This window comes from Psittacula echo, assembly GCF_963264785.1.
Source record: "Psittacula echo genome assembly, chromosome: 13".
Taxonomy (NCBI): Eukaryota; Metazoa; Chordata; class Aves; order Psittaciformes; family Psittacidae; genus Psittacula; species Psittacula echo.
The window spans coordinates 164989-176759 of NC_137749.1; the positions used below are offsets into that span (position 1 = coordinate 164989).

At 45.4% G+C, this 11771-nt stretch overlaps 2 protein-coding genes across 6 annotated transcripts; one reads left to right on the forward strand and one right to left on the reverse strand.

Moving 5' to 3' along the window:
* The first annotated feature begins 461 nt into the window (after positions 1-461).
* XBP1 (X-box binding protein 1) lies at positions 462-2986 on the forward strand. The gene is made up of 5 exons (XM_080628440.1): positions 462-757; positions 827-923; positions 997-1125; positions 1681-1844; positions 2647-2986. Exons 1-5 carry the CDS (start codon positions 555-557, stop codon positions 2834-2836), a joined length of 783 nt encoding a protein of 260 aa, XP_080484566.1. The 5' UTR covers positions 462-554; the 3' UTR covers positions 2837-2986.
* A 1819-nt stretch (positions 2987-4805) lies between these two features.
* On the reverse strand, positions 4806-11712 carry CCDC117 (coiled-coil domain containing 117). Of its 5 annotated transcripts, none has more exons than XM_080628435.1 (6): positions 11593-11712; positions 10989-11314; positions 10276-10326; positions 9675-9908; positions 8125-8262; positions 4806-7599 (listed from the first exon to the last, which is right to left on the reverse strand). In XM_080628435.1, exons 2-6 carry the CDS (start codon positions 11309-11311, stop codon positions 7347-7349), a joined length of 999 nt encoding a protein of 332 aa, XP_080484561.1. In that variant the 5' UTR covers positions 11312-11314; positions 11593-11712; the 3' UTR covers positions 4806-7346. The 5 variants fall into 5 exon arrangements, with proteins under 5 accessions (XP_080484561.1, XP_080484562.1, XP_080484560.1 ...); XM_080628436.1 differs by having other exon boundaries at positions 10989-11317; positions 11593-11693; XM_080628434.1 differs by lacking the exon at positions 11593-11712 and having other exon boundaries at positions 4806-5264; positions 7323-7599; positions 10989-11582.
* Positions 11713-11771: the final 59 nt, after the last annotated feature.

An 11771-nucleotide genomic window follows, 5' to 3' on the forward strand; every position in this document is an offset into this window, starting at 1 on the left:
ATAATTCTCAGGGACTCGAGCGCGCTCTCCTGAAGCTTCTGCTCAACAACCGCCAACCTTCTCTCAGCTTTTTTGCTCTTTTAGCTTATTTTTCTCCCATCCCCATGGCATCTTTTATAGGTCTGTTCACGGCACTCGTGTCCCCAGAGTTGTGCCTTTCCCCGGTTTCAGCTCGTGTCTGACCTGCCGGGTCCCTCCTCGAGACTCTCCTCACTGCAGCAAACCCCCTCACCCCACCAGTGCCACAGCATCAACAGCAGCAGCACCGAGAGGCCCAGACCACACCCGACCAAACTCCCAAATATCCCAGAAACTCCGATGGCCCCGCCCCTTCGCCACGTCTTTATTGACCGGCCCCAGCGTCTGATGCAATCCACTTCCCCGCTTGCCCTCAGCAGCAAGCCAATCGCGAGCTAGGCAGGACGTATCGTCATGCCGTACCTACCAATGAGAAAGAGCCACGGTCGCAGACAGCCGGGCGGGGCTGTGAGACCGCAAAGCACTGCCAGTCGTGGCGTTGACGGGTTGCAGTTTCTCGCTTCTCGTCTTCAGTCATGGCTGCTCTGCCCGGCACAGCAGCTCCGCGGCTGCTCCTCATCCCTGGCAAACCGGCCGAGTCCCCAGCGGCCAGCCGGCATCTTTCTGTTGTCCTGCCAGGAGGAGCCACCGCTACCGCTCCGGGTCTGGAGGCCCCGCCGCCGGCCCGCAAGCGTCAGCGGCTGACCCACTTGAGCCCGGAGGAGAAGGCGTTGCGCAGGTGAGTGGGGCCGGTGGCGGGGGCTCGCCGCGGCAGCGCCACCGCGCTGACGGCCGCCCTGCCCCGCAGGAAGCTAAAGAACCGCGTGGCGGCGCAGAGCGCGAGGGACAGGAAGAAGGCGCGGATGGCGGAGCTGGAGCAGCAGGTCGGGGAGTTGGAGCAGGAGGTAAGCAGTCTAGGGGGTGGGGATGGGGGCCGCTTTTCGCCCTGCCGCCTCCCTGCTTCACGGCTCTCCGCAGAACCAGAAGCTGTTGCTGGAAAACCGACTCCTGCGCGAGAAGACGTGTAGCCTTACGCTGGAGAACCAGGAGCTGCGCTGCCGCCTGGGTTTGGATGCTCTAAAGGCAGAGAAGGAGACAGAGTCCGTGGTGAGTCCCCAGCCGCGCCCCTGACTGGTCTCTTCCCCCCCGCCTCAGGCAGGGCCGCGGAGAGCCTCTCCTGGAGGCGCATGCGTGGCGGTGAGCAGTGATCTCGGTGCCGAGAGCCCTCGGACTGTTGCTGCCGTGCTGTAAAGAGGACGCTTTATGTGCCACAAGCCCTCTTGTTCTCCAAGTAGAGGCTTTCCCACACCTAGCAGATACGCAGTCCTGCAGCGGTGGTGTGGGAGATAGCAGGCTGAATAGTTCCCAGTTGGCTTGAGGTTATTTCATCGTTCTGCTTTGTTCTAGAAGTAGTCGCTGCTCCATTCATGCGGGTCAGTCTCGAAAGAATGGTGTATAGTGGAAGAGGTCTGGCTCTCACTTAAGTGATTTTGCAGATAAATTCTGTGCCAACTTTGAAACTGGTCTTATCTTCAGGTTTCTACTGCCCAAAAATAAATGGGGAGTCTAATGGTAGAAGCCTTTGTGTGATCTGCAGGAGTATGTGTATACTATCAGCCAGAACATTTGCAGTGACTGACTGGACCTTTTCTTCTGGCACAGGTTGTGAAGGAATCACAGGTGGATGAGATTAGATTGGTGACCGGGTCCGCTGAGTCCGCAGCACTCAGACTACGTGTTCCTCTGCAGCAGGTGCAGGCCCAGCAGTCACCATTTCTGATAATTTCCACATGGATTCTGATGGCAGTGACTCTTCAGACTCAGAGGTGAGTATCTGCTCCCACCTATAACACCTGTGACATTCAGAACCACTGTGGATTTGAAACTAGTATTGTAACTTATCTGAAGTCAATTGATGACTTTTCATTGTTTGCTTTCCAAGTCTTGGAATGCCATACCTGTGGCTCAGAACAGCTGTGTTAGGCTGTATCCAGTGAGTACAGGAGTTCATACAACTTTAACAAGTCCAGTTTCCATTAAATGTGATAGGCTGTTGCCTGAAACAGTCTTTTAGCTCTTACAGCAAAAGTGTACAAATGCCAAAAGCACACTGCGTTTTTACTCTTGTTGAAAACAAACTTTATCATTTTGCTGATGTGTTGGCAAAGCTGTTTGAACTTAAAACCTGACCCTTATCAATGACTTCCAGATATGTAAGGGCAGGAGCAAGGCACAAACACCCCTGCCCCCCTAGACCTGCAGCTTTAGTCATGAGCAAGTCTGATCACACCATGCTCTGGTACCTGCTGTGTGAAGCTAGAAGGATAGCGTGTTTGTACTTGATGGGTCCAAGATCTTTAGGAGTTTCTAATAGGCTGTGAGTATAAAATACATGTAGAATTCTATGAGGATTGTCAGTACCCTTACAAAAAAGCTAACAGACCAAGAACTTCTGAAACAGAAGTAATTGCCTTTGCTGTTCTTACAGCAGTGTTCTTGGTGTAACTTGCAGTTCTGTGATTATGTTAGCATGTTTTAACTTCCAGATGAAGGTTAATAGATGTAGCAACTGATGTTCTGCTGTAACAGTAGTGGGCGCTCTTTCTAAAACAGTATTTCATTCTGCAGTCTGATCTCCTGTTGGGCTTTCTGGACAGCCTGGACCCAGAGATGTTTCTTAAATATGCTGATTCAGAGTCAACGTGCCTGGAAAAGCTGGAGGAAGAGATCTGTGGAGAAACAAGTTCCATACCAGCCTCCCCCTCTTCCTCTTTGGGGTCCCCATCAGCTAAGCTGGAGGCCATTAATGAACTCATAAGGTTTGATCATGTGTACACCAAGCCCCTGATACTGGAGATTCCTGTTAAAATGGGCAACCAAACCAATATGCTAGTGAAAATTGAGGAAGTATCTCTCTCTCCATCTGAAGACAAAGTTATCCCCGAGGTCCCAGTATCTCTGAAGGAGGAGCCAGTAGACAGTTTCATGCCTGAACTGGGTGCTTCTCACCTGCTTTCCTCTCGTCATAGTCTTGCAGCCTCAAGCTCTCTGTTGGATGCCTGTAGTGACTCTGGATATGAAGGATCCCTGTCACCCTTCAGTGACATGTCCTCTCCGCTTGACACTGACCATGCCTGGGAGGATAGCTTTGCTCATGAACTCTTTCCCCAGCTGATCAGTGTCTAACCCAGTAGTGTTAACTCCCCTTGGATAAACAGGATAACAGAATAAGCCCCTTTGGGGTGGGGATGGAAATCCAGTGCATTCAGGGAAGTCTTGCTAACTTCTGCCTGTGCTGGTAAATGGAGCGATGGCCAATGCATTTCTGCTGGTATCAAAAAGCCCAGGGTGCCCTGTCCTGCCCCCCCCCCCCAATCACTGTTGGCTTATGAGGGAGGAAAGGTGGTTTCTCAAGAATTGCCAATTCTATATGAACCTGAAAAAGTTTGTTTTCAATTTAAAGTAATTTTAACCCCCAAAACTGCAGTGAGATATTCAAGTATAGACAGCTGGGTTGAAACCAGTCTGTGTATCTTACAGATTTGCTATGTAAATACTTTTTACATTTGCTATGTAGAGTTGCTTTCTCCATTTAATATTTAACTGTTGGTGCAATTAAAGTGCAGTGCAGCTCACTGTTCCTTTTTTGCCTTGGATCTCAGTGGGGAGGGGAGAGTATGTGGGCCTTGCAGAATTCAAAGCTCTAGCAGATTAGGTCTTGGTGCCTTGTCATTAAATCACCTTAATGCACCAATCCAGCAGCACTTCTGTAGTGTACTGGCAGCTTCTGAGAGCATTTCATGTTGCAAACTGTTTGAGACAGATGGGTTTGTATGATGGCTGGAGCTGCTAGAGCAGAATCTATCAGCCTGAATAGGGAATGCAGTTGGCAGTAGCCTGATGTCTGAATGGAATTATTGTAGTATCTTCTTGTTCACCAGTAAAGTCATTCAAAATGCTCAGTCTTAAGGTGGGTGCACTTCAAGCGGTGTCCAGTGTTACTGAAGCTGTGTGACATACATGGGATGAAAAAAGGTGAAGATTGTGTTCCACACGAATTTCTGAAGCATAAAATTAACTTTGCAGGAGCTAATTTCAAATAACACAAGAGGACTTTTTTTGCTGTCCCCATCCATTTGTTCCAATATTACAGCATTAAACTGACTTGAACTGGAACTGAAATTGGAACCATGAAGGAAGAACTGAAGTTTTACTCTGAAAGTGAGAGCTGTTGCAAGGGTTTGCTCAACTGCTCCTGACTTCAGTTGTCATGCTGTGCATTAGATTTTGACAGAAAATAGCTTGAGGTGAGGGAGGGAAGAAAATGGGCGATGGGACAAGAGGGTACTGGTTACTAACCAAGGTGATGAATAACCTAGCTTGTAATAAAGCATTCTATCTGAGCACTGAACAGCAGTAAAAATGACAGCTGTGCAGTATAGCAGAACTGACATGAAAAAAGTTAAACTGAGAGTCTGAGAATAAGTTGTTGCTTGAAGCAGATGTTCAGTAGATGAGCAAAGTATTAGATAAAAAATAAAATGTGAATTTGTTTTAATACTCAAACATTTGTGGCATGACAGATATGGAACAGCGCTTCCTTTCTGGCAGCTTCAGGTTTCTCACACCCTGCTGCTATGCTCCTGCTGAACACTGTGACAGGCTCTTGGCACTATGTAGTTAAATTACAAATCTTCTTGGGCTGAAGAGTATTTTACCCTCTAACTGAAGGACTGGACATATGCTCTCAAGGTGTTCACTTTTGTTAGGAATGAAACACAGCCATCTAAAAAATATTTTAGAAAATTTATTGCAAACTGACATACAAAGGGTGATTTGGTCCCCTGAGAAGACAGACCACAATCAGATCATATTTCAAAATAAAGTTTTTCCTAATACTGCATTAATTTGCCATCCTGCTTGTAAACAGCATGAATAAAATCTTTTAAGGAAGCTAACAACAAATGAAACTCTTACAAACACAGAAGTCTGAAAACACCCCACAGCTGCTTCTCTCTTGCCCTCTCCAGAAGATGGCTACAACAAGCATCTCTGTCTTCCCCCTTAATTCCTTCTCTATCTTACTGTTCTCTCCTATTGCAAGGGCAGAAGTTAATTATGAAAATGATGTTTTATACCGAAGCACACTGCTTGGACACAGGGTTTTTTCCTCCCGTCTTGGTCTCTGTCAATAGCCTGCCACTGTATTAGTGTTTCAGATGTCTGAATAACAGGAATCAGTGGTGCTGTATTAGCATAAAAAAAGAGGAAATGCATCTTTAAAAGTCAACCTTTGGTACAAATGTAACAGGAAGAAAGTAAGCTTAAAAGCCATCTACAAGAATTTATTCTGCAAATTTGATGAGCAATTTTCATTTTTAAGAGAAAACCCTGCATCTAGATTTGATTTATTTTGGCCTCCCAGTTTTCTACAGCCTCTTGCAATTTTTAGTGTTGCTGAAATGGTTTTGAATTATTTATCTTTTCAGTTTAGGATTCAGAGCTATCAGCTAAAACAGTTCCAACCTTGAACTTTCACTATAATCCCGCAAGCTTAGAAACATGTAAGTATTTGGAGGTACGTTCTCTACCCACAGTGACAGCAGCCTTCTCCAAACTGCATTGTTTGACTTTATATTCAAAGAGCGTAGCATTTCAAAGGCTGTAGATTTTAAGCACATTCAGCAGCTTAATAATACATGAGAAATTTTACACAGTATGTGCAAGAGATTTATAGAAGACCTTGAAATGAAATTAGACATAATAGCAAAATAAAGTTGCACATTTCCCAATTTAGTAATAGTTTCAGAATAGTCATATGTTGATTAGCAGAGTAATACCTATTCAAGTGTTGAAATGTTTTGAGTGATGTTCTGAAATGTTTTAGTAAGAGACAGCAAATTTCACACAACCTTTAACAAGAGCAGCAAGATAGGCAAGAGTTTAACAAATAGGGGTATCTTCTGAACAAAGCTGCTGGTGTCAGCTGTGTACTTCCTCTTTTATGTTAGCAAGATGTCAACAACAGACTGGGATGCTAAAACTGAACAGAAACTATTACCCTGAAAGGAATTTCTTACAAAAAGCCCCAATTCATGTATCTCTGAGAAACCTCAAGGACTTCAGAACATAAGATTCTCTGCCTTGTCTAAGCATTTTAAGCATAATGGAACTGTTGTGCATTGAGGAAAGGTACAAGCAATAACTCATTGAGGATTCCTTTTCTTAACACCCTAAGCTGGGTACAGAATTCTTTTGGCATACATATGTATAAACTATGTGACATTATGCTAATGGCACATGCTCTGGCTTAAAATTTAAGTATAGATTCCCACAGAAGACAAACATCTTCACTACCAGTGCCAGCAGTCTCAAGTCCTCAAGTTTGGGACTTTGTTACAGATGATAGATAACCAGCATTCGACCTTGTTTATGCCAGAAAGTGGCTCCCTGTTACCTGATTTGCTTACTGTGTTTATAAAAATTAAAGGATACCATTTATTTCATCAAAAGTTACACTGCCTTTAGCTGACTTTGCAATTCGATGCATACAAAGAATCACAGCACAATGTAAGTGAATCAATTGGCTGAGAAACACTTTTTTCCAGACTCTACATCGTTTGGGGAGGGTGGCAGCAAAAACCCACAAGCACAGTTTAGGAGCTAATGAGACAAAGATGATGACTGAAGTTAGTAGATACCTTGCAAGCTAGTAGCTGGTTTTACTTTCTAGAAAGCAAGAGGTTTATGCTCAGCTATAACATTCCTTTTCTATCACACTGCAGAATGTGCAATTTCTACATTTGAGTTTGCATCAAGTACAAACCAGCCAGAAACGTAGTAGTGTGAAAACCTGTATTACCATAGGGATTGCTCTTCTGTGTCTAGACTCAAAAGTATTTCTTCCTTTCCATACTTTTTTGTAGTTCAAAACTAACTGACCAATCATAGTATGTGCACCAAAGTCTTAATGGCTCAGTATGTGAAAGATGTGGCTTAAGCCACAGTTACATTCAATATTTGGATTTTATACTTTACCAAGAACAATTAAGAGGATATTCCACCATTAAGCAAGATGGAAAGCTACTTCCTTGTTCCAAAGGCCTCTGGATTACCTCCTCAGTAAAAACAAGAATATTCAACATGCCAGAGTACAGAAATCTTGAGAGTTTTTTCAGTTACCTTGTGTCTGGCCAATCCATGTTTTTATGATTGTTAATAAGAAAAAAAAAAAAAATTCAGATTCACACATCAAACCAGAAAGAGAGAATTAAATAAAGGAACAAAACCCATCTGAAGCTCACCATTCTCAGTCTTCAGTCCGGTATCTACAACTCCATTTCTTCTTCTGCACACCCAGAGATTCCCAAAGTAGCGTATGGATCTGGAGACATGGCAGTCTGTTGTGACTCAGGGAATGTTTCAGTTTCTGGGTCAAAAGCAGCTCTTGGTGTTGACTGCTTAGCTTGACACCCTTCTATACGCTGCTGCTTGAAGTTCTTAACAGAAACAGGCTTCAGTTTATCTGAGAGAAATTCAGGAAGAGGTTTCCAAAGCACCAGCTCCATAGAAGGACGGCTCCTAGAAGGGATGGAGTCTCAGTTAAATATAAGTTCTCCAATCACAACTATTAAATGCAGAAGACCAGTGAGTATCTTCATCCTTTTTGCTAGCCTGGAACTATATTCCAGAATCCACGGACCTTTTATTTTCCCCCTACTAAACTTCCTCTTCCTTAACCAGTTTCATTACTTCTTGTTCTAAGCCTGTATTTTCCACCAAACTAAAGACCACTGTTGGTCACACTTCAGGACCACCTTTCTTTTGGAAACTCACATACATGAAAATCGAGATACAATGGTTTATTCAACAAATTTCACTCTGTAGAAGTGAGGAGTACAAAACAGACAGCTTGATGACCACTACAGAGTTATGTTTACTTCTCTTGTACATCAGGACAGTTTTTCCTATTTTGAATCGTTTGTTACACAGTGTTGGCTGCATCATGCAGTAAAACTGAGGTCATCTCCACAAACATGAGACCGGGTCTCTCTTTTCATTTGCATGTGTTAGCTACATAGCACCATGATTTCCTCCAGAACTTACATAGATTCTATTATTCTCTTTGTCAGGACTTCATCAAAATCCCTCTTCATCCCTTTTTTAAGGGTATCTGACAGGATAAGAGTGGGCAGATTGCTAACATTTCCATCAGCATGAACTTCCTCATCTTCATCAATTATCCTAGGAATGGAGGGGGAAGAGGGAGATAAATACTATTGAGCATTCTGTTAACAGGCACATCCACCGCAGACTACAGTTTCATGTCCGTGCACTGCACTGTACCATGTAGATATCCAACCTAGGCTGAGTACCAGAAGCAGCGGGGCCATGTTAACATGAGTTTCTCTTGGGCCAATATACCCTAAGAACAACTGTACTCATAGAAGCCACTTGAGCAGCTATGCCACTTCTGGTACCTGAGCTAGCTTTGTTATCCCTGCATCATCCAGCAGTGTGCAATGCAGACAAACACTAAGAGAAAATACATAAATTCACTTCAGGGGAAATTGGGTCATTTGGTTGCATTACAAGATCTAGCTAAATCAGTTTTGCAGTAGCTTCACCTGCTCAATTCCCCATATCTTAACTGAAAAGGTGCTGAATGCAGTTCTTAACCTTTAACGATTTTGCACCAATTCTTCAGAGATTAAAACAGCACAAAAAGTATTTAGAACAAACTGGAGGTATCGCCTTTGATTTTGGTAAACCTTTTAAAGAAAATTCAGCAGAGTAACTGGGAAGGATGGAGAACAATCCTCTGAGAGGTCAAAGCAGACTGCATTACTGCCATTATAGCCAGATAATAAAAACACACATCACTACTCTGATTTATCTGTGAAAAATGATCTAACAGTACCTTGCTTCCCTTCACACATCATCTATGGAGTAATTATCCAAAAAAACACCTTGGTTTATAACTTTCAAACTTTTGGCTTTCCTAACAACTGTCTTCAGTGGTCATTTTAGGTATTTTGGAATACTACCTCAACTGCCGTCAACTGAAAAATGCACACAACATTCCCAGAAATCTTTCAGACAAAAATGCATAGTACATTTACTAAGTGATTGCAACAGACTGCTCACGGCCACCCCATTACCCCAGTATCAAGCTATCTGCTATTTACCAGCAAGGTGAACCTCAGCCTCATTGCGTATGTCCAGAGAGAGATCTCTGGTTCATGTTACTTTCTATGCTGACAAATTCATATCTGTCTTGAGCATTTAGAAGTATTAATTATAAAACAAGCTGCAACTGGTTGAAAAAAGATGAACTCAAGTCTGACCAGATAGTACTAGTTCAAATATGAGCTCTAGAAATTCACAAAAGAGCATAAAGCCCCATTATGGTATACTGATGCTGCATGATTGTGAACAGGTGGTTACTTATTCAGCATCTCTTGCTTTAGCACCCTCGATTTCAGATCATAGTACCAGCCCTAAGACCCATTAGGACCACAGGCAGCCTAAAAAGCAAGCACTTGAACAGAAGGTTATTACAGTGTTATTACACTGCTAAGTGCTAGATTTACCCCGTAATGCCCACAAAAAAGGGAAAGCTCAGCAAAGCCGGTCTACTCAATCCCTGCATTTACCTGTCCTCAATTTCCTGAAGCTTCCTGCGAGCAACCTCGCATTGCTGTTCCCCCATTGTCTGATCCATTTCTTCACAGGGAATGTCTAACATGGCAGTTTCAGGACCGCTGCCATCATACTGACTTGCTACCTCCCCAGCTGCCTGCTGACCTGCACAGAGAATCCATTCTTCAGTGTTGGGATTCAAAGGGCAATTTTTGGCTCCTGTCAGTCTCTTCTTCCGCACAGGACAACTAGGAAACAAAGTAATTTACAGCTGTCAAAAAGAGAAATGTGCCATTCTACAGGAAAAAATGATAATAGAAAGCCATGTGCATGTCAACGGATCTGACACACTATGGAAACAAACTCCACAAAGAACATGAATCCATGCTGCTCCTAAGAAAATGTGGATACCCATGCAAGAAAACCAGCACTACACAATTCATTAGGTAACTGAAAGGGATTCAGGCTTGTGTGCAACCCAGGAAGAATTCCAAATTGAAACAATGATAGAAGTTCCCTTCCTGTACATGTTGTGGGTGAGATGTGCTCAAATCTTTATTGAAAATAAAAAGCAAATCAAGTATTTTCTGGCTACAAAAGACAAATATAATTTACCCTTCCATCTCTTCTTCTAGCTTATGCTTCTTTCCACAGCGAACAGAACCACTGCAAAAGAAAAACAAATGGTTATTTCTATCTTCCAGTGACAGAGATTTCAAACAATATTTTCCTCCCTTTAAAAATTTTACTTGCCACTAAGAGCAACAGTCGCAGTTTGCTACCAGCTGTGAAGGGACAATAAATAACACTTTGTTCCAAAAAAAGTCAAAGAAGGCTGTAATTACTTAGTTTGTGAGCAGAATTCCACGCTAGTTTCTCCCCCTTTACATTATTTGCTTTTTTCCACAAGGGACAAGACCAATTTCTGAAAAAATGCTCAACAAGCAACAAGTGATCCAGCTTCAGTCTCTTAATACCTTGTCTCCCTGTAACATACTCAAATTAATGATGACCAAACAACAACAGTTTATGGAATAGCTTTTTGTGCTTGCATACGAGAAAGAGCAAGTTAAACTAAAACGTGCACATGCCAAGTTGTCAGTAAACCTCATCACGTTTCTTTCCATTTAGGAAGCTACTCAGTTCCCCCACTTACAAACTTGGAAGGCCGTAAAGACACGTGCAACACAATTCTAACATCGTACAAGTGAAACACTACGACAAGAAAACAAATTACAACCCGTCTCGAGAAGAAAACCTGTTTCACGCTGCCATGCAGCCGAGAAACACGTTCATTCCCTCGCCGCGGCCGCTGGCTCCACACTTACTGGCCGAGGCCCTGCTGCGGGTGAGCGGCGCTCGTGAAGGAGCCCACCGGGGCCACCGGCGAACCTTCGTTGTAACTGCCCAGCGCGGCGAGCGAGGCCACGTCGAAGCCGCTTGGGAGATATAGGCCGGAGGAATGGCCGCCATCGGTACTGTCGCTTCCACTCCCGGCCATCATCATCATCATCGCGGGTGGTTGTAGGCGGTCGTGGCCGCCGACGGCGGGCTGCGGACCGTGGCGGTCGGGGGCCGCGGCCGGGGCCTGCGGGAACTCCACGGCAGGGCCTGCGGGGACACCCTGGCAAGACCTGCCCAGCGCTGCCATTTCCTGCTTGGGGAGAAAGAGGACATAAACACCGCCCATCCGCACCAGCGCGGCGGCCCCGCGAGGGGACCGGCCCGTGCCCCACCGCGCCCCGGCCCGAAGCCGCCCTCCCGCTGCTGGCGCCGGCCCGTTCGCGCCCGGGGCGCTATCGCAGAGACCCGCGCTAACAAAGCCCCGCGGCTGCGAAGGTGAGCCGGCCCGGCGGCACCTCGGTGCGCCCTGGACCCCACTAGGCCCGGCCCGGCGCCGCAGCACAGAACAGCTGCCCACGGAGCGCTCACCGCTGGGCCGGGCCGGGCCCGGCCAGGCCGGGCCGGGGAATGGACGACACCGTCAGAGCCCGAGTCCTTTCCAGGCCTTTCGCCGCGCTTGGAGAAGACGAGCGCGGGCACTATGGGAGCTGTAGTCCCGGCGGCGGCACGCGGGGCACGGCGGGAGCTGTAGTTCCGGTGGCGGCCGC